Below are 21,480 nucleotides of genomic sequence, written 5' to 3'. Positions count from 1 at the left end.
TCTTTGATTAAGGGTCTCTCTGGAGCAGGGGGGGTGCTGCGTCCCCCTCTGTGAGCAGTGCCCCCCCCCCCTCCCCCCCAGTAGCACCCCGGGGGGGGGGCGGGCGAGTTCTCCGTGAGAGCACAGGCTGCTTCCCACGGGCCCTGCTGGGCGAGGGGCTGGTGACACCACCACCCCAAGGGACCCCCCACCCGTGGTGTGGGGGCTTGCCTGTCTTCCCCACTTCCCTCACTCAAGCGGGTGGTCTGCAGGTGTCTGCCCACCCCCACACACTCCCTCGGGTCCTTGTTCCGTGGGGAGCAGGACTTTGGGGGGCGGGGGGTGTTCCACGTGTTCCCACACCGTGTGTTTGGGGGGGGGTCACAGCTGCCCCACCGGCATCGGGGGGGTCCCACGTGCTGTGATCGGTTCCCAGGTCACACCCCCACACACACGCGAGGGGCTCGGCCGGACCCTCCACCGTTGAGGGGGGCTGGGGGGGTGTAGAGCCAGACCTGGGCAATGGAGCCAGTTTGGGGAGGGGGGTGTGTGTGCTTGTTCCCACGCGCATCAGTTCCCCCCCCACCCCAAATCAGCAGGGCACAAAGGTGGGGGCCGGAGCACGACCCCAACCCCCCCTCCAACGCGGGGTGGGGGGTGGGGGGGTGTGCACCTTTGCCAAGGCGAAGGGTCATCCTTCCCCCGTGGCAGCCCGGGTGACCCTGGGGGGGGGGGGGGGGCATCACCCCACCCACCGCTGAATCCGGGGGGGTGACCAGTGGGGCTGAGCCCCCCCAGCGGCTCCCACACGGTGTGATGCAGGATGGGGGCTGGGAGCCGGGGGTCGTGTCTGTGTCGTCCCCCCCCCACCCAGACAATGGCCCCGGCAGCGCGAAGCGGAGACAATGGGCGGGCGCGGGGGGGGGGGGCGGCCGGGAACAGCGGCGGCGGGGGGGGGGGGCTGCCGGGCCGGGGCCGGGCGCACGGCGGGGGGGGGGGGGGGGGGGGGCGCTCCGCTGGGATTCGGGGTTTCCTCCGCCTCCTCCTCCTCTTCCTCCTCCTCCTCCGCCGCCGCCGCCGCCGCCGCAGCAGCCCCGGGATTTCGGTGCGGGGGGGACGCGCACAAAGGTGCGGCGCGATGGTGAGTGCGGGGAAAGGGGGGCGGGGTGGGGGGGGCGTCTGGGGTGCGGGGTGGCCCCCAGGGTAGGGCTGGGCTGCGAGGGGGGGGACACCCGGGGCCGGTCCCCGCAGGAAGGGCCTGGGAAGCCGGGGACTTTCCTGGGCCGGCAGCCAGGCGGGGAGCGGCTGCTCGGCCAGCCCCGAGCCGGGGGTGCCTCGCTGCGTGGTGGGGGGGGGGGGGATGCGGGGCTGGGTACACCCCCACCCCCCCCAACCCCTGAGTTAGGGTGGGGGATGCTGAGGGTGCCCCCAGGGGTGGGCCCTGGGTGCTGGTTTGCTCCCTTTTTGCAAGGCTCGGCTGGCACTGGGGGACCACCCTGGGGATGGGGAGCGGGGGGGAATGCAGCAGGGTGGGTGGGTGGGTGTCCCCCCAGTTGCCCCCAGCCTGGCACTGGTGGCTGTGGGTTTCCCGCTTTGTAGCGGGTATGCTGATCCTGGACTTCACTGGGCTGCTGCCATCAGGCACCCGCTTGGCCCCCCAGCCCTTTGTGCCCAGCGTGGGGGCAGGCACAGGGCTCCCCCCCTGCGAGCAAGAGCATGACCCCACCAGTGACCCGGGGGGTAACAAGGGTGGGCACCCATGGGGCACCCGCCCCGCCACCTGCCCCATGCCAGGGCTGGGCGGCTGCGCGGGGGACGCGGCCGATGCTCCTGCTGGGATCTTGTGGGTGCTGGGAGGCAGGGGGTGCCCGCTGCGCCCATCCCTGCCCGCACTCACCTGCTCCCGGGACAGACCCGGCCGGATTCTGATCCGGTTTCTCTTGGTCCCATCCTGGCTCGGTGCCCTGAGACAACAGGGAGTTCCCTGTGCTCCGCACCGAGCTCCGACAGTGGCTCTGCTGCTCCGGCCGGGCTGCCCAGAGGCTTTATTTCCTTGGGAGAAGGCGTAGGGTCTGGTCCCCCCCCTCCTCCAGGCCTTGGTATAATAACCGGGGGGGGGGGGGGGGGGGGGGAATGAAGAAGAATTAAATATTAGCTTCACGGAGCCTCTGGGGACGGCTGTTGCTTAATCACAGCGATTCAGGATTGTGTTGGGACCGAGCGGGCTCGGAGGCAGCCGGAGTCGATGCCATTCCCGGCTGCTCCCCTGTATTTACGCTGTCTTTGTGCTGGGGGGGCTGGAGCTGGGGATGAGACCAGCTGATTTAATTAGCAGCGTCCACTGGAGCGATGGCTCCTTGCCTGGCTGCTGGACCGTGGGGTGGGTGGTTTAGGGTCGCGGGTCACCGGGTCCCATGGGATACCCTCATCCTGGTGGCACGGCCGCCCATCCCGCTGCTCCTGGGCTGCCTTCAGCCATTGCCATCATTGATGTGGTTGCTTGTTTTCAGCAGCTTGCAGACAATGGGGCCAGAGAAGGCTTGGCGGGGGGGGGAAGGCAGGGAGCCCCCCCCACCCCTAGCATCAGGCAGGGCTGAAGCAACCCCACGTCTTTGGTCTGACTTAATTTTGGATGTGGGGGGCTGTTGGCTGCGGGCCGGCGCGGCCAGCGGATGCTTTATGGCTTTATTGTCCGGCCGGGATGCTTGCGAGGGGGCCTCGGAGGAAACCACGGGCTTTCGCTGGGCTGCCCCCCCGGCGAGGGCCAGCGATGAAGCCGGCGAGTGCTCAGACCCACGGGCATCGTGGCACCGTCACGGCAGGACCAGCCACCAAAGCCAGACCCCACACGAGGGGGGGGTTCCCCTCTCCAAAAGGCGTTTGCCGCCCCGAGCACTGCGGTCGGTGGGTGAATGCGGTCAGTGGGTGAATGCGGTCGCCTTCCTCCTTGCCTGGACCCAGATGGATCCCGTCTCTACGCTGCTTTTCCAGGCTCCGGGATGCAGATAACACTGTCTGCCTGTTGGGATTTAGTAGGGTTAAGGATTAGGCACCCGGAGTGGATGGAGCAGAGCTATAACTGATCTAAAAGTGCAGTTGTTGATGCTGTGGGTGGCCCTTTTGGGCTAGGAGCCGGCCCTTTTGGGCTAGAAAGCCGTCCCTTTTGGGCTAGGAACCAGCCTTTTTGGGCTAGGAACCGGCCTTTTGGGATGTGGCTGCAGATCCTTGGGGACAGAGCTTCCAGTGATGCTCTGGGAGAACACGCTGGCATCCGACTAACAGCCGTAACCATGAGCATGGACCCCTGCACCTCCTCGGCTCACCTTGTCCCAGCGCCCTGCGGCACCGCTGGGATGCTCGTGACCAGCAGAGAAGCAGCCTGGGACTCCAGCTGTCGCATCCTCCTGTGCCCCAGGGTGACCGTAGGTTTGTGGCGAGGTGCTGGCATCCCAGGTGGAGGTGCCAGCGGCGGGGCGGTGGGAGCAGGAGGGGGCAGGGAGAGCTGGCAGGACCTCGCCATGGGGCTGGCGATGTGCTGGGCATCATGATGCCAGAGCCGGCACCAGGAACCGTGAGGTTGAAGCTGGTGCTCGTCTTCCCAGGAAGCCTTGTGTGCTTCTGGCGAGCTGGGGCCAAGGCAGGCGGGGGGTGTCAGGGTTCAGGGGTGGGGGCTGAGCCCCTCTGCCCGGTGCTGAGCCCTGGGAAGGGGCAGATGAGGCAGGTGAGCTGGCCTGGGAGCTTGGCTGGCTGTAGGGCTGCAGTTAGGATCCCTTGGTGCCGGCCAGTTTTGCAATGCAAATACCTTTTCTTTTCATCCAAGCCCCGTTCTCATGCAAATCCCAGCTTTTTTGTACATTTTTTATTTTTTTTTTTTCTCCCTCTGGTTCTAGATCGCGGTGCAGTCGTTTTTTACCTGCGAGGAGGCAGCTAGTGCATCCCTGCCGCTCGATGCGGCTGCGACCTCCATCGCTCCCGGACATGCAGCGGGATTGAAATGCCGGGGGAAAGGCTGGGCTTTGTCCCCTAGTCGCAGTGGGAACTTCCCCGCTGGAGCAAACTTGGTGGGGACCAAGCGCTGGAGGGACTGGACGTTCCTGTGGATATTGTAACAATCCCGAGTGATCCTAATTAAAGCTGGCAGTTTGGAAGGGATATTAAACCTTCTGCATCCAAGCTGACGCTGAGCAATTTGAGAGCAGAATGAGACCCCATGGGGGAGTTGGATTAAGCCGCTCGGGCTTCCCAAGGGCCTTTCCCGCGTCCCTCTGAAGCGCCTGGTCCTGCCAACGGACCAAAGAGCTGGAAGTTTGTGGATTTCTCCCAGCAACGGCATCTCTGGAGCTGGGGCTGGACCGGCACGGGGGGGGACTCGGCCGTGGAAAAGGTGCGGAGCAGCCTCGGGTGAGGAGGGTGCTGTGAGCTTGCCGAGAAGCCTCAGCTCTGCCAGCCGAGAGGAGGTGCGGGCTGGAGATGGCCCGGGCTGGATATGGCCCGGGGAGAAAGGAAGGAAAATTGTCTGTGTTTGTGCTTCTGCAGGGGGCGTGCAGACAGGGGGAGGACAGCGACGCGCCTTGGCCGCCTCTCCCCAGCTTCTTGGTCGATGGTGCATGGCTGATGCTTGGGGCTTTAATAGATGTGGCACGGGGAGGGGGGGGGGACACCTGCTGTGACCCCCCAGCTCCTGCCTGGGGAGCCTGTCTCCCCCACCCCAGCCCAAGCAGGAGCGCCCACGGGGATTTTCCCAGCCATGCGCCCACCTTCTGCTCGTCGCAGGTCACCCGCGGGCACCCCGCTCGCTGCAGCCTCCTCCGTCCCCCCAGCGTTTGGTGTGTATGTGATACAGGGCCACTGCTCCGTACCCCCCCCCCCCCTGCTCCCTTGGCAGCGCGGGGCTCGGGGGGCTGGTGGCCGGCGGGGGACCGCGGTGGTGGCCGGCCGGGGGAAGCCGCCCATTGTGCAGAAGCAGCAAGGCGTGTGTGTGTAGCCAAGCAAGCAAATGTGCCGGGCGCTGGGCTCAGCAGACCCCTGGGCCGGCGCCGGGAGGTGCCTCCCGTTCCCAGGCTGGTTTTGGAGGTGTTCCAGCAGCATCCCCACCATGGGCATCTTCAGGGGTCCCCGGGCCAACCTCCCCAGTGTCGGAACGGTGAGGGAGGACCGCCTAAAAATTAGGGTGTGAGGCAGGGCTGAGGCTGGCGTTAGGTTTTTTGCCTGTCTGTAAACAGCTATGGACTCTGGCTTGCGGTGTGCCTCAGTTTCCCCATTTCTGTCATGAGTAGAGCCATGTTTCCAGCCCTCCGGGGCTTATTGGGAGGATGAACAGCGGCGGAGTCATGTGCCGGGAATCCAGGACCCCGGGGTCCTCCTGGCCTGTGACTCAGTTTCCCAGTCACTGTGATGCTTGTCGTGTCTCGCTGGAAAGTGCCTGCCCGGGTGCAGCCGATGTTTCCTCCGGCTCCTGCTTGGCCCCGGCGGTGGGAAGCAGGCTATGGCCGGCGTGCGAAGGGCTGTTCCCACCCCTCTCAAACCACAGGGGAGCATCCTGGTTGAACGCTGGTATTTAGCGAGTTGACCCAGGTGCGAGTCACTGAGCTGTGGGCGCTCACCGATCCGCTCCAGCGCGAAGGCAGCCAGATTGGTCCCAACCCTCTTGGCCACGAAAGGAGCTGTTCTGCCACCGGTTTCTTCCTCTGCCCTTTGCTCAAAGCAGTTTTTTTTTCTCCAGCAAACGTTGTGCCCATCCCTTGGTGCTGAATAAAGCAGGCAGAGAGCCACGTGGCGTGGATTTGTGCTGCCCGGACCGAGGGGCACGCTGCCTTGGCAGGGACGGGAGGAGAGGATTTCCCTCTTGGGATTTACCCTGGAGCTGTTTGAAATAAGAAAACTTTTTCATCTAGAAATGCTTGGATTTTTTTAATTTTTATTTCAATTTTTTTGAGCATTTGAATGCAAAAGAAAGTTCGTCTTTGAGGTTCACGGACTCCAAGGCAGGAGAGACGGCGGCAGTGGCTTTTCTGACCGCCCCGAAGCTCCAGCCGCACTCTCTCCGCTTTGAACCCTGTGATGTGCTCCAGCATCATCCCAAGAAGCCATCCAGTCTGGACTTGAAGATGTGAAGAGATGGCAAATCCTCTCCTCCCCTGGGGAGTTTGTTCTGATGGTTAATCACCTCGCTATTAAAAATGTGAGTTTTCCTCCTCGTTTGCATGCGTCTGGCTCTCGCTCCCAGCCCTCGGCGGTTGCTCAGCGTCTCCGTGGGCTCTGTAAGATGAAGCTGCTTCTCCTCCTGGAGACAAGGCATCCATTTCCAGCCTCTCCACCTGAGCACCTTGGGCTGCTGAACCGGCTTTCCTCACTCTGCCGGGCAAACCATCAAAACAAAAAATCTCTTTCTTCCCAGCCGGAGCAGCCGACTTGCTCCACCAGCACTGGAGCAGCCGTGGGACAGGAGGACAAGGAGCTCCCGGCGCCGGCGATGTGCGGGATGGCTGCTTGATTGACAAATTAACCTTGCAAATCTGCCAGCTTGGGGGTTATTCCCCCCACCAGGCTTTGCTGGGGAGAAAATTTTGGGATGGGCAAGACAGAGGGTCCTCGTCGGCCAGAGCTGAGCCCTGGTGTGGGTGCAGAGATCGCCTGTGGTTCATCCATGGATCACGCCGGAGCAAAGCGTCCCGTGCCGCTGCTGTGCCCTGGGAAAGAGCCCCGGAGCCTCTGCCCGTAACCTCTGCCCCGTCACCGGCTCCTGAATGAAGCGCCGGGCCGTTCCATGGCCCGTTGCTCACTCCCCGTGGAAATGCATGTCTTCTCCCTCTGAACGGATCGGCACGTCTTGTTCTGCTTCTGAACAGATCAGCCTTCATCTCTGGCTTTGCTTTTGGGACCTGGATGGCCCTGGGGGTCCCCATGCCCCTGTGGGGACCCGTGACTCAAGGGTGAACCTGAAGCGTGGCTGCTGGCCGCAGGATTGTGGTGGCCAAGGAGCGTTAAATCCACGGGCTGGTGCCTGGAATCGCTGAGATGTGTTGGAAAACCCCGTCTTGACTTTGGCTTTCACCTCTCCGGGAGTGCCTGGCTCTGGCTGGAGCGGTGCTCAGCCCGGCTCTGGACACCTCGGGGAGGGTCGCATCCTGTGGCAGGTGGCCACAGGGTGCCAGGGTACCGGGCAGGGTGCTGGTGTGGCGTGGAGGTGATGCTGGGGCAGGTTTTGGACTGTCGTGGTGTCCGTGGGGGTGTCCAGCCCACCCTTGTTTTCCTCCCATCGCTCCTCTCGGGTGCTGGCCAGGGGTCAAGGCCAAGCGAGGAGCTCTCACGGGGTGGGCGCCCCCGAGGGAAGTGGGGTGGGTGACCCGCAGGACAAGGACTTTGGCTGGCGGTGGCCAATGTGACGCGCTGCGGCTCTTCCCCCAAACGTGTGGCTTGGGTGGCTGCCACGGCACACGCGTGGTTCCCGTCCCTGGGGAGGGGGATGCTGCAATGCATCCGCGTGCGGCCGGGATGCCTGGCTCCTGATTCCCTTCTCTCTTGCTCCCCCCAGCTCGACCGCGGACCCCCGGCACAGCCGCCCGTCCCGTGAGCGGCCCCCCCCATGCGCAGCCCCCCTCCGGCGCCCGCCAGCTGGATGCAGTCCCCAGCGGAGGCTCAGGATGCCCCAAGTGCCTCGGTGACCGCCGGGACGGGGGACAGCACCCGCCTGCAGCCGCCTCGCCCCGACCTCGCCGGTGAGTCCCCCAGCTCCGTCCCCTGCCCCAGTAGCAACCTCCTAATGGTGTTCATGGACCAGACTGGGGACAAGGCTGTCCTCGGCCCCCTGCGCATTGTTCCCAGCAGAAACCCGATCCCTGCCTGCAAACAAAGCCCAGAACAGGGGGCTGCAGGAGGTTGGGGGGGGGGCACAGGGGTGTTCTTTCTCTCCCGGCCCCTTCCCCCATCGCTCGCTGGGGATGCCGGGACGAGCTCCTGGCCCTGTTGCCATCTCCTAGACAACCAGCGGGAGGGAGGGGGGCTTTTGTTTCCATAGTGATAAATGTGTGAGCATCCAGCATCTGGGACAAAAGATCCCCCCCCCCCTTTCCTTTTTGCCTCCTCGACCCCCATCTCCCCCTCCCTGAGGCCTTGGAAAAGAGGCCAAAAGACATTTGGGTTTTATTTGGTCGAAATGGCATTCCCCTGGTAACCCGGCGCAGGCCTACCCCCAAACACAGCCGGCGCGGCCCCCCGGCGTGTGCTGCTGCCTGGGAAGGGGGTTCGGGGCTCCTGGGGTGGCCCAGTGCCCACAGCCCCCCAGCACCCTTAGGGTGAATGCAGGAGGACCCCCCAACAGCATCCAGCATCCCCCCGCACAAGCCAGGCAGCGCGATGTCCCCAGCGCTTCCCATCTGTATCGGGGTCTCCCCCCTTGGTGGGCTCACGGACAAGCCCCCCCCGCGCCCACCACGGGGCTGTGAGCAGCTGGGGGGTCCCCCAAGCCAGTGGGGTGACCCCAGGAGGCCACCGGCACAGAGCCTGGTTCCTGCCCGCATCCCCTGAGCCTTTACCCGGCCGGGACCCCAGCGGGGTGTGATTTTCCCACCCCAGCAGAGCCCCCCCACCATCGGTGGGCGTAGATGGGTCCCGTGTGTGTACATATTTGTATTTTATATTTTTACAGCAGATGGCTGTAATGGGCGTTTGGGGTTGGCCGGTAACGACGTGGCAGCCGTGAGTCAGCGCAGGGTGTTGGTATCTCCTCCGAGCCAGCCTTGCCATGCTGGACCAGTCCCCAGATGCTGGTGGTGGCCACTGGTCCCATCCCCGGAGCCGCCGCGCTCCGGGAGCTCCTGCCTTCCCCCGGCTCCCCCCGGCTCGGGCTGGCGCGGCAAGGGGGGCTGGAGCCGGGGCAAAGCGATGCTCCTGAGGATCCTGGATCCTGAGGATCCTGAGATCCTGACTCTGTGCTGGGAAACGTGTCCGGGCAGAGCCTTGTGCTGTGAGATGGGCCTGAAATGTTGCCTGTGCCCAATTATTCATTCCTTTATTATTTTTATTTTTTTTTTTTGGCCCCCACCCTAGGCCCTCTTTTGGCAGTTAAGAGACGGTGATATTAATTAAAGTGTAAGTCACCCAAACCAGAAGCTAATCACACAGTATCGTTAAGGAGGCAGGTGGCCGTCCCAGACCCAGCTGGGACATGGGATAAAATAGAAAACACCCCAAAATGACCCAAATTCCCTGTTGAAGCCCCGTCCCTGTTTGCCACCGTAGTGGTGTGTGGGATGTGGTGGGTGGTGGGCAAGGGGATGCTCATCGGTGGCCAGGACCCCGGGGGCATTGCCAGGATGTGGCCGCTGACCCTTCCCTTCGCCTCCGCAGGCGGGCGAGCCCTTTTCTCCTGAGACGAGCCCGGCCAGGTGATCAAAATAGAGTCCCTCAAGGTGACGGTTGACTTCTTGAAGGTGCCCCTGGGCCTGAAGAAGCCCCCTCTGAAGGAGGCCCTGGCCGCTGTCCCGGGGCCGGGGAGACCCAAGCCCCTCGGCGTGGAGCGGCACAAGCCCCGGCGCCCCGACACCATGGACAATGAGTCGCAATACTCGGGATATTCCTACAAGTCCGGGCATTCCCGCAGCTCCCGCAAGCACAGGTGAGGAGTCAGGGTGTGCCCTGGGGGTCCCCTAGCTACAATGGGTGCCCCCTCCCCGGTGCACCCACGCTGCACCCTTCTTTTGCCTTCCAGGGACCGGCGGGACCGGCATCGCTCGAAAAGCCGGGACGGGAGCCGCGGGGACAAGTCGGTGACCATCCAAGCACCAGGCGAGCCCCTGTTGGACAATGAATCGACGCGGGGGGACGAGAGGGTGAGTTGGGCAGGGGGAGAAGGGAAGTTGGCACCGCTGCTCCGCCACGGGGATGCTGCCGAGGGTGGGAGGGCTCCCGGCATTCCTGGTGCTCCCCGGCGGAGCGGTTGAGCCGGTTGGGTTGGCCCTGGGCTGGGGAACAGGTCCAGCCCCGGCGGGGAGGGTGGGTGGGCAAGCGGCGCGGGTGCAAATGAAAGGGGACAGGCTGTGGCGGCGCCCCAGGGAAGCAGCCTGGGGATCCACTCCCTAGGGATCCACTCCCTGGGGATCCACTCCCAAGGGATTAGCTTCAGCTCCTCACTCAGTGCCTGCAGGATCACACCAGCGACGAGGTTGGTGCCCAGGAGGCTCCCGTGCTGCATCCCTCCACCGGCTGCCCCAGCCCGGGGGTCCCACGGGGGTCCCTGGGTGTGAGCCAGTGGGTGTAGCACTGCTGTGACCCCCACGCTGGGTGCCAGCACCCCTCCGGCCGCCGCAGAGCCCAGTCCCTGGCTTTAATCATCTCCCAGCCACCTACACAGGCAGCTCCAGCTCTTTTCATCTTCCCCCACCAAGAAGTCGGCGCCGGCAGGGGCCAGTGTTTGCGGTGGCCAGAATGCCGGTGGCTGAGCTTGCCCAGTCCGGCCGTGGCCGGAGCAAGCTGATGGCAGCGTGGATTTTCCTGGAGACAGGCTGGGATATGGACTGGTCCTCCTGGACCCTCCCCCGCATCCCACCCCCCCTGCATCCCACCCCCCCCGCATCCCACCCCCCCCATCCCACCCCCCCGCATCCTACCCCTCCGCAAAGGCCCAGGCTGCGGCTCTAGTTTGCTATTTGGAATGAAATCACCGGCTTTCCTGTGGAAGCTCAGGGGAAAAAAATAGGATCCGATAAATCCCCAAGTTTCAGGGATGCCGAAGTGCCGTAAAATGTGAAAGTCTGAGAGTGTGCGGGGCAACATCTTCTCCCCCCACTGAAACGCCACGTTTTAACTGGGAGGGAATCAAATGGGGTCGTTTCTGCACCCCTCTGGCTGGGGAAGGGGGGGTTGGACCCTGCAGGAGACTCGTCCGGCGCTCTGAGCTGCTGGATCGCCGGTGATTTGATCCTGCCCGGCGCGGGGCTGGGGGAGGCAGCACCCGCCCGCCCGGCGGCACCAAGGGTGTGTTGGGACGGCAGCCGGGCATGTTCCTTCTGGCCCCACTGATGAGGGGGTTTGCCTGGAAGCAGGATGCTTCCCACTTCCAAAGCTGCTCGCGCCGGTGCTGGAGAGGTGGAGCGTGGCACAGAGCTGCTGACGGGGGCTTCCTAGAGGGTCCTGGCCAAATCGCTGCATCCCCCCCAACCCTGGGTTGAGGTTTCCACCGTCTAAATGGGGGTGATGGCACCAGGCAGCACGCCAGGCTTTGAGGTTTGGTGGATGGGAGGTGGTGGAGTGGGGATGGGGGTGGTCCAGCGTAGCCAACAGCCGCCCCAGGTGCTGGGGACCTGTGTAACCCTCTCCCATCTGCCCTCCCCAGGATGACAACTGGGGTGAGACCACCACGGTGGTGACGGGGACGTCAGAGCACAGCATCTCGCACGATGACATCACCCGCATCACCAAGGACATGGAGGACAGCGCCCACCTGGACTGCTCCCGGCACCTGGGCGTCTCGCTGGCCGGGGCGCTGGCGCTGCTTGCCTTCCTCACCCCCCTCGCCTTCATGCTCCTGCCCCAGCTGCTGTGGCGGGAGGAGCTGGAGCCCTGCGGGACACCCTGCGAGGGGCTCTTCATCTCCGTGGCCTTCAAACTCCTCATCCTCCTGCTGGGCAGCTGGGCTCTCTTCTTCCGTCGCCCCAAAGCCTTCTTCCCTCGCGTTTTCGTCTTCCGAGCGTTGCTCATGGTGCTCGTCTTCCTCCTCGTCGTCTCCTACTGGCTTTTCTATGGCGTGCGCATCCTGGACTCGCGGGACCGCAACTACCAGGGGGTGGTGCAGTACGCCGTCTCGCTGGTGGACGCGCTGCTCTTCGTGCACTACCTGGCCGTGGTGCTGCTGGAGCTGCGCCAGCTCCAGCCCCAGTTCACCCTCAAAGCCGTCCGCTCCGCCGACGGCGCCAGCCGCTTCTACAACGTCGGCCACCTCAGGTAGGGGCTGCTGGGGGGGTGTTCCCGCGTTTCGTGGTGTCACTGGGTGTCAGGGCGTTCCCGTGATGCGCGTTGATGCACACACGTGTGTGCTCACGCATTCCTGCGCAACGGGGGGCAGTGATGTGTGCGCGTTCGTGTGTGCGCGTTGATGTGCCTGTGTGTGTGCCCACGCGTCGCTGCATGTCCACGTGTGGTGGTGCGTGTGCGTTGGTGCGCAGCCGCGTGTGGGCATGTGCACACCTGTAGCCGCGAGCGGTTGTGCCCATGCCGCCACCCACCGTGGCACCAGCCGGCCCGGAGGAGCTGCGTGTCCTGCGGCAGGTGCAGCCCCGCTCCCGCTGGCACACGCTGTCCATCCCTCCCTCCTCATCCTGCCCCGGCTGTGCGCGCCCCCCACCCTCGGCGTGGTGCTAACCGGCTCTCTGTGCCCCCCTCCCCGTGCCCGGCTGTGTCTCCCTGCAGCATCCAGCGAGCAGCCGTGTGGATCCTGGAGAATTATTACCACGATTTCCCGGTCTACAACCCTGCCCTCCTCAACCTGCCAAAATCCGTCCTGTCCAAGAAAATGTCCGGGTTTAAAGTCTATTCCCTCGGCGAGGGTGAGCTCCCCTTCCCCTGGCTTCTCCTCTTGTTCTCTCTCCTCCTTCCCTTCCCCATCCTTGTGGTTTTCCTCTCCGGAGGCTCCTCTTCGCTCTGGAGAGCCCAGAGCAGGATCGCCGCAGCCTGGCTGTGGGGCAGGAGAACATCAGGCACCCCCCAGCCCCCCCCCCCCGCCCCCCCTCTCACCTCACCCTTTTCCCTGCAGAAAACACAACGAACAACTCCACGGGCCAGTCGCGGGCTGTCATCGCGGCGGCCGCCCGGAGGCGCGACAACAGCCACAACGAGTATTACTACGAGGAGGCAGAGCACGAGCGCAGGGTGCGGAAACGCCGCGCCAGGTACGGGGTCGGCAGTGGGATTTGCTGGGCGCCCCACAGGGTACCCATCCCAGCCCCCCCCCCCCCCCTGAGGACCTGGGCTGTGCTGGCAGGAGGGATGGGGGCGCTCCTGGGGTCACCTGCAGCCCCCACCCCCCCCCTAAGATGAGGTGTCCCTGCTCTTGGGGTAGCGCAGCCCAAGCCTGGCTGTTGCGTGGCACAGATCTGCCCCAAAAATTGTTTTGGGGGGGGAGGGTGGGCTCCTGGCAGCCGTAGGTAGAGCAGGGGGCGAGTGGCTCCCCCCAACCCCAGGGGGTCTCGTGCCCGTGGCTGGGCTGTGCCCCGCTGCGGCCACATCCCTGGCTTTCCTCCCGACAGGCTGGTGGTGGCGGTGGAAGAAGCCTTCACCCACATCAAGCGGCTGCAGGAGGAAGACCAGAAGAACCCACGGGAGATCATGGACCCGCGGGAGGCGGCTCAGGCCATCTTCGCCTCCATGGCCCGGGCCATGCAGAAGTACCTGCGCACCACCAAGCAGCAGCCCTACCACACCATGGAGAGCATCCTGCAGCACCTCGAGTTCTGCATCACCCACGACATGACGCCCAAGGTGCGCGGAGGGCACGGCGAGGTGGGGTGGATCCGCGGGTTTGCCCAAGGGCTTGGTCTAGAGGTTCTTGGGTGGGTTTTTTTCTTTATTCCCCACCATGTGAGAGTGTCCCCCCCTCCCCAGGGAGGGTAAGGGGTTGGGGGACACAGTGAGAAAAGCGGGTGTAACCCGCAATGCGCAGCGATGGGAACCAGCCGCGTGGGGATGTCTTTCCTGCAGGACCTGCTGAGCAGCTTGAAGCTGCAAAAAAATAAAAATAAAAATCGGCTGAGCTGTAGGAAGGTGACGTCCCCGTGTCCTTTCCTTCCTCCAAGGCGTTCCTTGAGCGGTACCTGACGGCCGGGCCCACCATCCAGTACCACAAGGACCGCTGGCTGGCCAAGCAGTGGACGCTGGTCAGCGAGGAGCCGGTGACGAACGGCCTGAAAGATGGGGTGGTCTTCGTGCTGAAGCGCCAGGACTTCAGCCTCGTGGTGAGCACCAAGAAGATCCCCTTCTTCAAGCTCTCGGAGGAGTTCGTGGACCCCAAGTCGCACAAGTTCGTCATGAGGCTGCAGTCGGAGACCTCCGTGTGAGCTGAAGAGGGATGGAGAGGGGTCGGGGGGGGAGGACCCTCTCCGCACCCCTCCGTCTCATCCTCCCCGTCTCTCCCGGGGCTTAGGGAGGCCATGGCTGGAGGGAAAGGACTGCGGCAGGCGCACGCCCAGCTCCATCGCCTACCTGTGATCACTCGCCCTCTGCCTCGGCTTGGTCCCTGTTGGGGTGGGCTGAGCCCTTTCCTCCTCCTCCTCCTCCCCCTCCTCCTCCTCCTCCTCCTCCTCCTCCTCCTCCTCCTCCTCCTCCTCCCTGAAACCCAGGTCCTTGTAGCATCCCCCCCGGCGGAGGACAGTGGCACGGCCAGGAAGGAGACGGCATTTCGGTGCCATAACCCAAGGGCTAACTCTTCCGTGTTCCTCACCAGCGTCTTCAAGCACCATCAGGTCCCAAGGACCTTCTGCGCTTGCCCGTTTTTTACCTGGGAACTGTCCTGGCTCTGGCCTTAAACCACTGCCCGGCGTCTGGGGCTGGTTTTTAATCCTAGAGATGTTTTTGGGGAGTATTTTCCAAACACCTCCGCAATCCGTGGCTGCTATGAAAACCTCCCCCCGCATCTAAGACACCAGAGCGGCGATGCTCCTGGCTGTAGGAACGTCCTCCTCGCCTCTCTGCTGATGGTTTCCACGCTCAACTCTTAACAAAAGCAAGTGAAAATCCAGTTTTTAAGAGAAGCAGAAGTTGTTTGGTGTTTTTGAAGTGGTTTCCCTGCTCCCAAGGTGACCCATGTGCCTGGTCCCAGCAGCATCTCCATGGGGTTTCCACATGCTGGTTGGAGCTGTGGCTGGGGGTCGCAGGCAGAGCAGCTTCAAACGGCTCTCGGGGTCCAATCTTGGGGTGGGATGAATGAAACAAGGGGTTCCTGGCGAGGGTGGTGAGGGCTGGTGGCTCAATGAGGTCCTTAGTTAACGTCCCACGGTGATGGGTGGCCCGTGGTGGTCCCACGAGCAGGGGGCTGGCCAGCCGGCGGGGATGCAAAAGCTTTTGCCTTCCCTTGGTTTTGTTAAGGTCACAAATACCTCATGGATTTATTTTAAATTTTTGTGGGGTTTTTTGATGGTTTTTTTTCCCTCCAGATCCCATCGTCCGGCCATACTGTGCCAGGTTGGGGTCTTGGGGGGGGGGGGGGGGGGGGGGGGTGTGTGTGCGGGGGTTAGGGCACGGGAGCTGCCAAATTTCATCCCGGGGAGCCGTGCGGTTGGTTTGATATTGGTTTATTTTGTCCTAAGCACTAAAAGGGGGGGAGTTGGGGGCAGAGGAGGGGGCGGGGGGCTACCGATGCCCCTCGGGCCATGGCACACTGGCCACATGTGCCACCCTAGAGGAGCTGGGGGCTTCCCCAGTAAGTACCAGTAGCAAAATTGAGATGCTGGAGGGGGTCCTGCAGGGTCCATCCCCATTGAGCACCGTGCTGCTCAGGGCTGGCTTTCCCCATTTCCAGGAAATTTCCATTTATCGGGAGTTTCTGACCCTCCCTGCCGCCCCCTGCATCTTCCAGCCTGATGAGGCTGAAGCAGCCAGGTTCCACCCACCCCCCGCCCCCGGTCCCCCCGCTCCATCAGTGCAGCTGCCGCTGGGAGCCCATTTTGGGGTGTTTTACTGCAAAAAAAAAGACTTCAGTGAGCATGAGCGGATGGGTCAGCTGGGGAGGGGGGATTTTCCACTTGGATTTTAAGAAGAATAAACCATTTTTCATTCATTTTTGGGTTGGTTTTTTGGTTGGTTGTTTTTTTTGTTGGTTTTTTTTTTTTCCCCACAGAGCCGAGACCTTGTGCATGCGTGTAGAAAATTGTAAAATGTAAAATTGTTTTTTAATATATAAAAAGCTTGTTTTTACAGTTTGCAGTGGATCGAAGCATTACGGCAGTGGTAGGAAGTTTCGTTGGTTGTTGTTTTTTGGTTTTTGTTTTTGGTTTTTTTTTTTCATAGAGGAACTAAAACTGTACAAATTTTTTTATATATAAAATAAACCCATTTTGACTTTTTTTTTTTTTTCTTTTTTCCCTTTTGTCTTCCTGCACCTGATACTTTGGGGTGAGGCAACAGGTTTAGGTCTCAGCTCTGGTCCTGCCTGTACCCTGGGCAGCTCAGGGGAGATGCTGCACTGGCAGGATGCGGCCTCAAGAGAGCACTTGGACAGAAACTCATCCTGCCCTCGGAGGATGCTCAGTGTAGGACAAGGGCTTGGGGGTGGTGGGGGCCATGGGTTTAAGGTCTGTGGGGTCAAGGAGTTGGGGATTATGTGGCCAAGGGTTTGGGGTCTATGAGGACAAGGGGCTTGGAGGATATGGGATGAAGGGTTTGGGGGGGTGTCAAGGACTTGGGGGTTGTGGGCACCAAGGATTTAAGGTCTGAGGAGGCAAAGATTTGGGGGGGGGGTCAAGGATTTGGAGGTTGTTGAGACCAAGAATTTGAGGTTTGAGGGGGCAAAGGTTTGGGGTTTAGGGGTCCAAGGGGTTGGGGTTTGAGGGGTTAAAGAGTTGGGGTCTGGAGGGCCAAAGATTCGGGGTCTTCGGGACAAAGGGCTTGGAGGCTCTGGGGTGAAGGGTTTGAGGTTTGAGGGGTCAAGGATTTGGGGTTTGAAGGGGCAAAGGTTTGAGGTTTAGAGGGCCAAGGAGTTGGGGTTTGGGGGGTCCAACGGTTTGGGGTCTGAGGGGCCAAGGAGTTGGGGTCTGTGAGGTGTGGGGGCTTGTGGGGGCCAAGGCTTTGGGCTTTCTGGGACAAATGACTTGGAGTCTAATGGGGCCAAAAGCTGGTGTTCTGTGGGGGACCAAGGGTTGGGGTTCATGGGGCCAAGGGGATGGAACCCGTGGGGGCCAGGGGTTCGGGGGACCAAGGGTTGGGAGTTTATGGGGCCAAGGGGTTGGAGGACCAAGGGCTGGGAGTTTATGGGACCAAGGGGTTGGAACTGATGGGGGCCAAGGGTTCAGGTGACCAAGGGGTTGGGGTTTATGGGGCCAAGGGTTCAGGGGACCAAGGGTTTGGGGTGTTTGGGGCCAAGAGGTTGGGGTTTTGGGGCCAAGGATTGGGAGTTTATGGGGCCAAGGTGATGGAACCCATAGGGGCCAAAGGTTTGGGGGACCACAGGTTTGGGGTTTAAGGGTCCATGGGGTTGGGGTTTATGGGGCCAAGGGGTTGGAACCAGTGGGGGCCAAGGGGTTGGGGGACCAAGAGTTTGGGGGTTTTGGGGCCAAGGGGTTGGGGTCTGTAGGGCCAAGGGGTTGGGGGACCAAGGGGTCGGGATTTATGGGGCCAAGGGGTTGGGATGAGCAGAGGGCAGCAGGGGCTGCTGCTCTACCTCCCCTCAGTGCAGACTGGAGAGATGCCCAGACCTTGCCGGCGGGGGGACGAGTCCCAACCCCTTTGCTGGGGGAGCGGGTCCCCCCCGTGCTCAGCTCCCCGGGGTGTTGCAGAGCCTCCACCTGCCCCGGGGCTGCTGCCTGCGGTCGCCTCACTGCGACAATCAAGGCAGCGGATGTGCCGGCACCTGCGTGTGTCCCCCAGCACCCGCCTGCACCCCACAGCCAGCCCAGAGCCCCCACCCCATAGCCTGCTCCCCCCAGCCACCAAAACAACGGCAACGGTTAGTCACTGGGAACCCGCATCAGCGTTTCCTTTGGCTTTTGCACCTTTTCTGCCCCCATCTCAGCTTTGCCCCCCGCCCCCCGACTGCGCCTCGCTCCGTGCACTTTGCAGGGGGGTGTTTGCCGGGGGGGTGAGGAGCAGAGCAAGGGGAAACTGAGGCAGGTCACTGCAACCACCGCTGTTCCCAGGAGCTGGATCCCTGTAGTGCATGCGTGGAGGGAGGGGGAGGGGGGGTTGCTAGCCCCCCTGCCAAGCCATGCTGGGGGTCAGACCCACCCCCCACCCCCCCCCAGGCTCCTTGTTTCCCTGAGGACATTCCCGCAGAGGCAGTGGGGCTCCTGCTTCCAGCCCTCACCCCATCTTTGACCTGTGATGAGTTCTCACAGTCATCTGACAAGCTGCTGGCCCCGGGGGCGGGGGGTGGAGGGGGGGGGCGGGGGTTATTTCAATCCTGTGTGGGTGTTTGGTGGTTTTTTTTCCCCTTCCATGAATAAGCAAGCAACAGCATAACTCCTTCTCCGCGTGGGCTGGCCGCCAGCCGCCTCCGCTCTGTTCCAAGAGATGGGGGAAAAAAGTGATGGGTGTGCTGGGCATGGGGCCTGGCACAGAAAGCCCAGGAGTTTTGGGGTGAAATCCTGCTTTATTGTCTCGGCCATGCCCAGCCCATGCACCCCAAGCCCCTATCCTTGCATGTGGGGCACGGCAGTAGCAGCATACGCGCCGCCACATCCCACGCGGGTCCCTGTCCCATGTCGGTCCCCATTCCCACCGGGATTTGGGCACATGCTCGAGCATCCGTAGGAAGGGCTGAGGCGGCACGTGATGTTTGTGCCCCCCCCCCAGCTGCCACATGGTCCCTGGTCATCATCCTGGCTTGGTCCCCACACTGCCCATCAGGGGTGGCCTCGTGCTCCCTGGGGGTGTCTGGAAGCCGCTGGGGTCCCCCAGGAGCCCTCAGTCGGCACCAGGCTCCTCAGAGCAGCAGGGACCACTGGCAGCTGTGGGGGTATCGGGCTGGGGAGAAGCAAAATCAGGCACTGGGGGGGGGGGGGCTACAAGCCTTCCCCAGGGACCTGCACGGACTGGGGCTCAGCTGGCAGCCCCTCCCCCCCCTCAAGTACTGGGGCTCAGTGAGATACCTGGGATGGCAGCAGCTGGGGCGGTGGGGGGTCAGGCTCACAGAAGGTGGTTTCGATGTGCTCCAGGTCTGGGGGTTTCTCTAGCCCCTTCCTCTCCTCCTGCAAGAAACGCAGCGGCTGCTGGAGGAGCTGCACTGAGCATCCTCATCACCCGCCTCCCCTGTGCCACATGGCTGCGGTGGATGGGGAAACTGAGGCAAGAGCCGGCAGTTGCCCAAAGCCGTGCTGGGGCTGGCAAGGACCTCTCAGCCCTTCCAGCTCATGCGTTGCTGGTGAGAGGATCCCCAGCAGCCCGGCTCACCTGAGCGATGGGGATTATCGGGGTGGTGTCGTGGTTAGGGACGTGGTCCAGGGCTCCCAGATCTGCAATGCAAGGAGCCGGGGATGTGAATGGCAGCACCGAGAGCAGGGCAGGGATGGGACGATGGGATGCCCTGGCCCCGCGGGGCTTGGGCTGGCCACATCTCACCTGAAGAGTCACTGGCGGAGGTGGCTCGGTCCCGGCTCCCTGCGGACCAGGGCAGACACAGGCGTTACAGCGGGGCCAAAGGGGCTTATTTTTTTATTCTTTGCAAATAAGCCCAGCAAGGACCTCCTGGGAAGAGGGCAGCGGCAGGGATGAGCTGCTGAGCTTTGGGGTTTGATTTACAGGAGGTCAAAACCCCAAGGCCAAGGTTTGCGTTAGAACAGAGCAGGAGAAGCCCCAGGGCAAAGGGCAGAGCTGGCACCCAGATGCCAAACTGAGCAGAAAAGGAGCGAACAGATAAATCTCTGGACTTTTCAAGCCAGATCTGAGCAAGGGGGAACCCTCCCCACAGAGCTAAGCTGTGGCCAAAGGGATTTCTGGCAAGGGCCTGATCCTGCCCGCCCTGCTCCAACACGTAGCCAGACCCCCCTCATGTTGCTGTGCCAGAATAACTGATTTCTTTATGCCACTTCTCGATGCTTTGAGGATGTGGGCTGCAAGGTGGCTGTCACCCTTTCCTGCTAACTGAGCCCACGGTTGAGGGAAGGGGGGAGGCGCTGGTGCCCCGGCGGGGGAGCTCACCTTCCCCCTTGGTCCGCCAGTAGGTGACGAAGAGCACGAGCAGAGCGACCACCACAAAGATGCCAGGGGACCAGTACCTGATGGGAACAGCCGATGCATTTTCTATGGGAAGAGATAGGAGATATGGGCAAGCTGCCCACTCAGGTGGGCAGGCACCAGGGGGGTCCCTGGGGGGATGCAGAACCCTCCAGGATGATGACACATCCCCAAGTCATGTCTCTTCCTTTCTCTCTGGGACTCACGGGTTTTGTTCCCCACGGCGCCTGCTTGCGTCAGCACCAGCTGGGTGATGGGGTCCCAAGTCCAAGGAGGGGTTGGGGTGGCCGTTGGCCACGTCGTCAGCTTGGCCACGTCCCTGGCAGTTGTGGTGGGGTCTCCCGTTGGCTCCAGGGTGTCATCATGCTGCGTCGTGTTTTGATGCCCCGGCTCCTTTTCTTTGAGGACAAGAGCTGGGAACGAGGGTCATTAATTCCTGTTGCTGCCTCCCCAAAGCCAAGCTGCCCCCAGGGATCAGGAGCGGAGCTGCAGAGCTGGGGGCTGCACCAGCCCCCCCCAGCGCTTCTGCGCCAGGAGCTCAGCCTGCACCACAGCATAGGGAAAGGCGAGGTAGGAGCAAGAACCAGCTAACCCACATCCCTCCGGTGACTCGGGATGGAGGTGTGGGGCTAGGGGGCCATCGCCAGAGCAGGCTGGGGGGTGACAACAGAGCAGCAGGTGCTGACATCCCACATCCTGCTGGGGCGGCGAGCGCCGGGTTCACAGCACGCTCCTGCCGAGACAAACCCCCACTAATGAAGATGCTGGCAACAACGGCAGCCCTGCGGTGGATGCCGGGGAGCCCAAGCCAGGGGCTCGCTGGAAGCCGTGTGTGGTCACGTACTGCTGGGTGGCACCGTGCTTGACGCAACCCCGTGGAGTGGCCGGAGGTTGGGCAACTGGCAGCGGTGCCAGCACGGGTGGGAGCTCTGTGGGGGGAAAACAAGGTCCCCGAGCGAACAAGCTCACAGCCACTATGCTGCTGGCCACGAAAGGGAGCATAGCATCCCTGCTGCTTGGCCAGTAAAAGGCTGGGCAGGAGCAAGGGAGCTCGGGGTGTGGGTTTGCAGCACAACTCGGTGCTGGGAGAGCCCAGAAAACCCCTCACTGTCCCCCGGCACGTGAGCCAGACTGCGACCAAGCAATAAAGCAGGCGGCCTGAGCTTTGCCCTCCACAAAACGGCCAGGCGAGCATCCTGCCTGGCTACCAAGGATCCCCTAGGAAGGCATCGTGGCATCGCACCTGCTGCCTGCACATCGCCCCTTCCTCTTCCTGCCTCCAGCCCCACAGATGGGGGGAGCCCCTGGACCCCCCAGCACCCCCCAGCCCCACTCACCAGCTCCAGAGCAGAGCACTGCGATGCAGAGCCACCCCAGCCCAGCACCTCTGGGGTCCATCCTCCTCTGCCCCACCGAGCCTTCCACCGCTGCTCCCCCTCTTGCAACGCCTTCCTTCCCCTTTCTGCCCGGCCAACGGCTTCCTGTGAGCTCAAAGGTGTTGTCACTGAAATAGGGTGATTAATTCGGCAGAAACCATCCCGGGGGTTCGTGTGCCCGGGGCCAGGGATGGAGCCTCGTCAGCCTTGGCAGGGGCAGAGGAGGTGGCAATGCTCCAGCACTGCCCTG

The 21,480-nt window shown here is 62.7% G+C and overlaps 2 protein-coding genes across 5 annotated transcripts; one reads left to right on the top strand and one right to left on the bottom strand.

Annotated features, from left to right (window-relative positions):
* The first annotated feature begins 996 nt into the window (after positions 1-996).
* VANGL2 (VANGL planar cell polarity protein 2) lies at positions 997-14,720 on the top strand. Of its 2 annotated transcripts, none has more exons than XM_056321955.1 (9): positions 997-1,120; positions 7,514-7,697; positions 9,411-9,595; positions 9,689-9,809; positions 11,312-11,919; positions 12,385-12,521; positions 12,728-12,863; positions 13,221-13,452; positions 13,767-14,720. In XM_056321955.1, the coding sequence occupies exons 3-9, from the start codon at positions 9,525-9,527 to the stop codon at positions 14,025-14,027; spliced, it is 1,566 nt and encodes a 521-aa protein (XP_056177930.1). In that variant the 5' UTR covers positions 997-1,120; positions 7,514-7,697; positions 9,411-9,524; the 3' UTR covers positions 14,028-14,720. The 2 variants fall into 2 exon arrangements, with proteins under 2 accessions (XP_056177930.1, XP_056177929.1); XM_056321954.1 differs by having other exon boundaries at positions 9,328-9,595.
* LOC130141212 (uncharacterized) lies at positions 13,901-21,455 on the bottom strand. 3 transcript variants are annotated; one of them, XM_056321969.1, is made up of 7 exons: positions 21,192-21,455; positions 20,061-20,267; positions 19,819-19,920; positions 19,240-19,278; positions 19,072-19,133; positions 18,771-18,869; positions 13,901-14,028 (listed from the first exon to the last, which is right to left on the bottom strand). In XM_056321969.1, exons 1-7 carry the CDS (start codon positions 21,250-21,252, stop codon positions 13,996-13,998), a joined length of 603 nt encoding a protein of 200 aa, XP_056177944.1. In that variant the 5' UTR covers positions 21,253-21,455; the 3' UTR covers positions 13,901-13,995. The 3 variants fall into 3 exon arrangements, with proteins under 3 accessions (XP_056177944.1, XP_056177945.1, XP_056177943.1); XM_056321970.1 differs by lacking the exon at positions 13,901-14,028 and adding an exon at positions 14,556-14,682; XM_056321968.1 differs by lacking the exon at positions 13,901-14,028 and adding an exon at positions 15,770-18,645.
* Between the last annotated feature and the right edge of the window lie 25 nt (positions 21,456-21,480).

This window comes from Falco biarmicus, chromosome 19 (assembly GCF_023638135.1).
Source record: "Falco biarmicus isolate bFalBia1 chromosome 19, bFalBia1.pri, whole genome shotgun sequence".
In the NCBI taxonomy this organism is placed as follows: Eukaryota; Metazoa; Chordata; class Aves; order Falconiformes; family Falconidae; genus Falco; species Falco biarmicus.
Note: the sequence above shows the minus strand (reverse complement) of the source record. Positions and strands in the feature narration are given on the sequence as shown.

What these genes read in the sequence shown, in the direction of transcription:
- VANGL2 (XM_056321955.1), top strand. Translation starts at nt 9,525, where the DNA reads ATGGACAATGAGTCGCAATACTCGGGATATTCCTACAAGTCCGGGCAT. An exon ending in CGCAGCTCCCGCAAGCACAG is followed by an intron (nt 9,596 to 9,688) that starts GTGAGGAGTCAG and finishes TTTGCCTTCCAG; the next exon opens with GGACCGGCGGGACCGGCATC. An exon ending in TACAACGTCGGCCACCTCAG is followed by an intron (nt 11,920 to 12,384) that starts GTAGGGGCTGCT and finishes GTCTCCCTGCAG; the next exon opens with CATCCAGCGAGCAGCCGTGT.
- LOC130141212 (XM_056321968.1), bottom strand. Translation starts at nt 21,252, where the DNA reads ATGGACCCCAGAGGTGCTGGGCTGGGGTGGCTCTGCATCGCAGTGCTC. An exon ending in CGCCGTGGGGAACAAAACCC is followed by an intron (nt 19,921 to 20,060) that starts GTGAGTCCCAGA and finishes CTCTTCCCATAG; the next exon opens with AAAATGCATCGGCTGTTCCC. An exon ending in CCCAGCTGCTGCCATCCCAG is followed by an intron (nt 18,646 to 18,770) that starts GTATCTCACTGA and finishes GCTTCTCCCCAG; the next exon opens with CCCGATACCCCCACAGCTGC.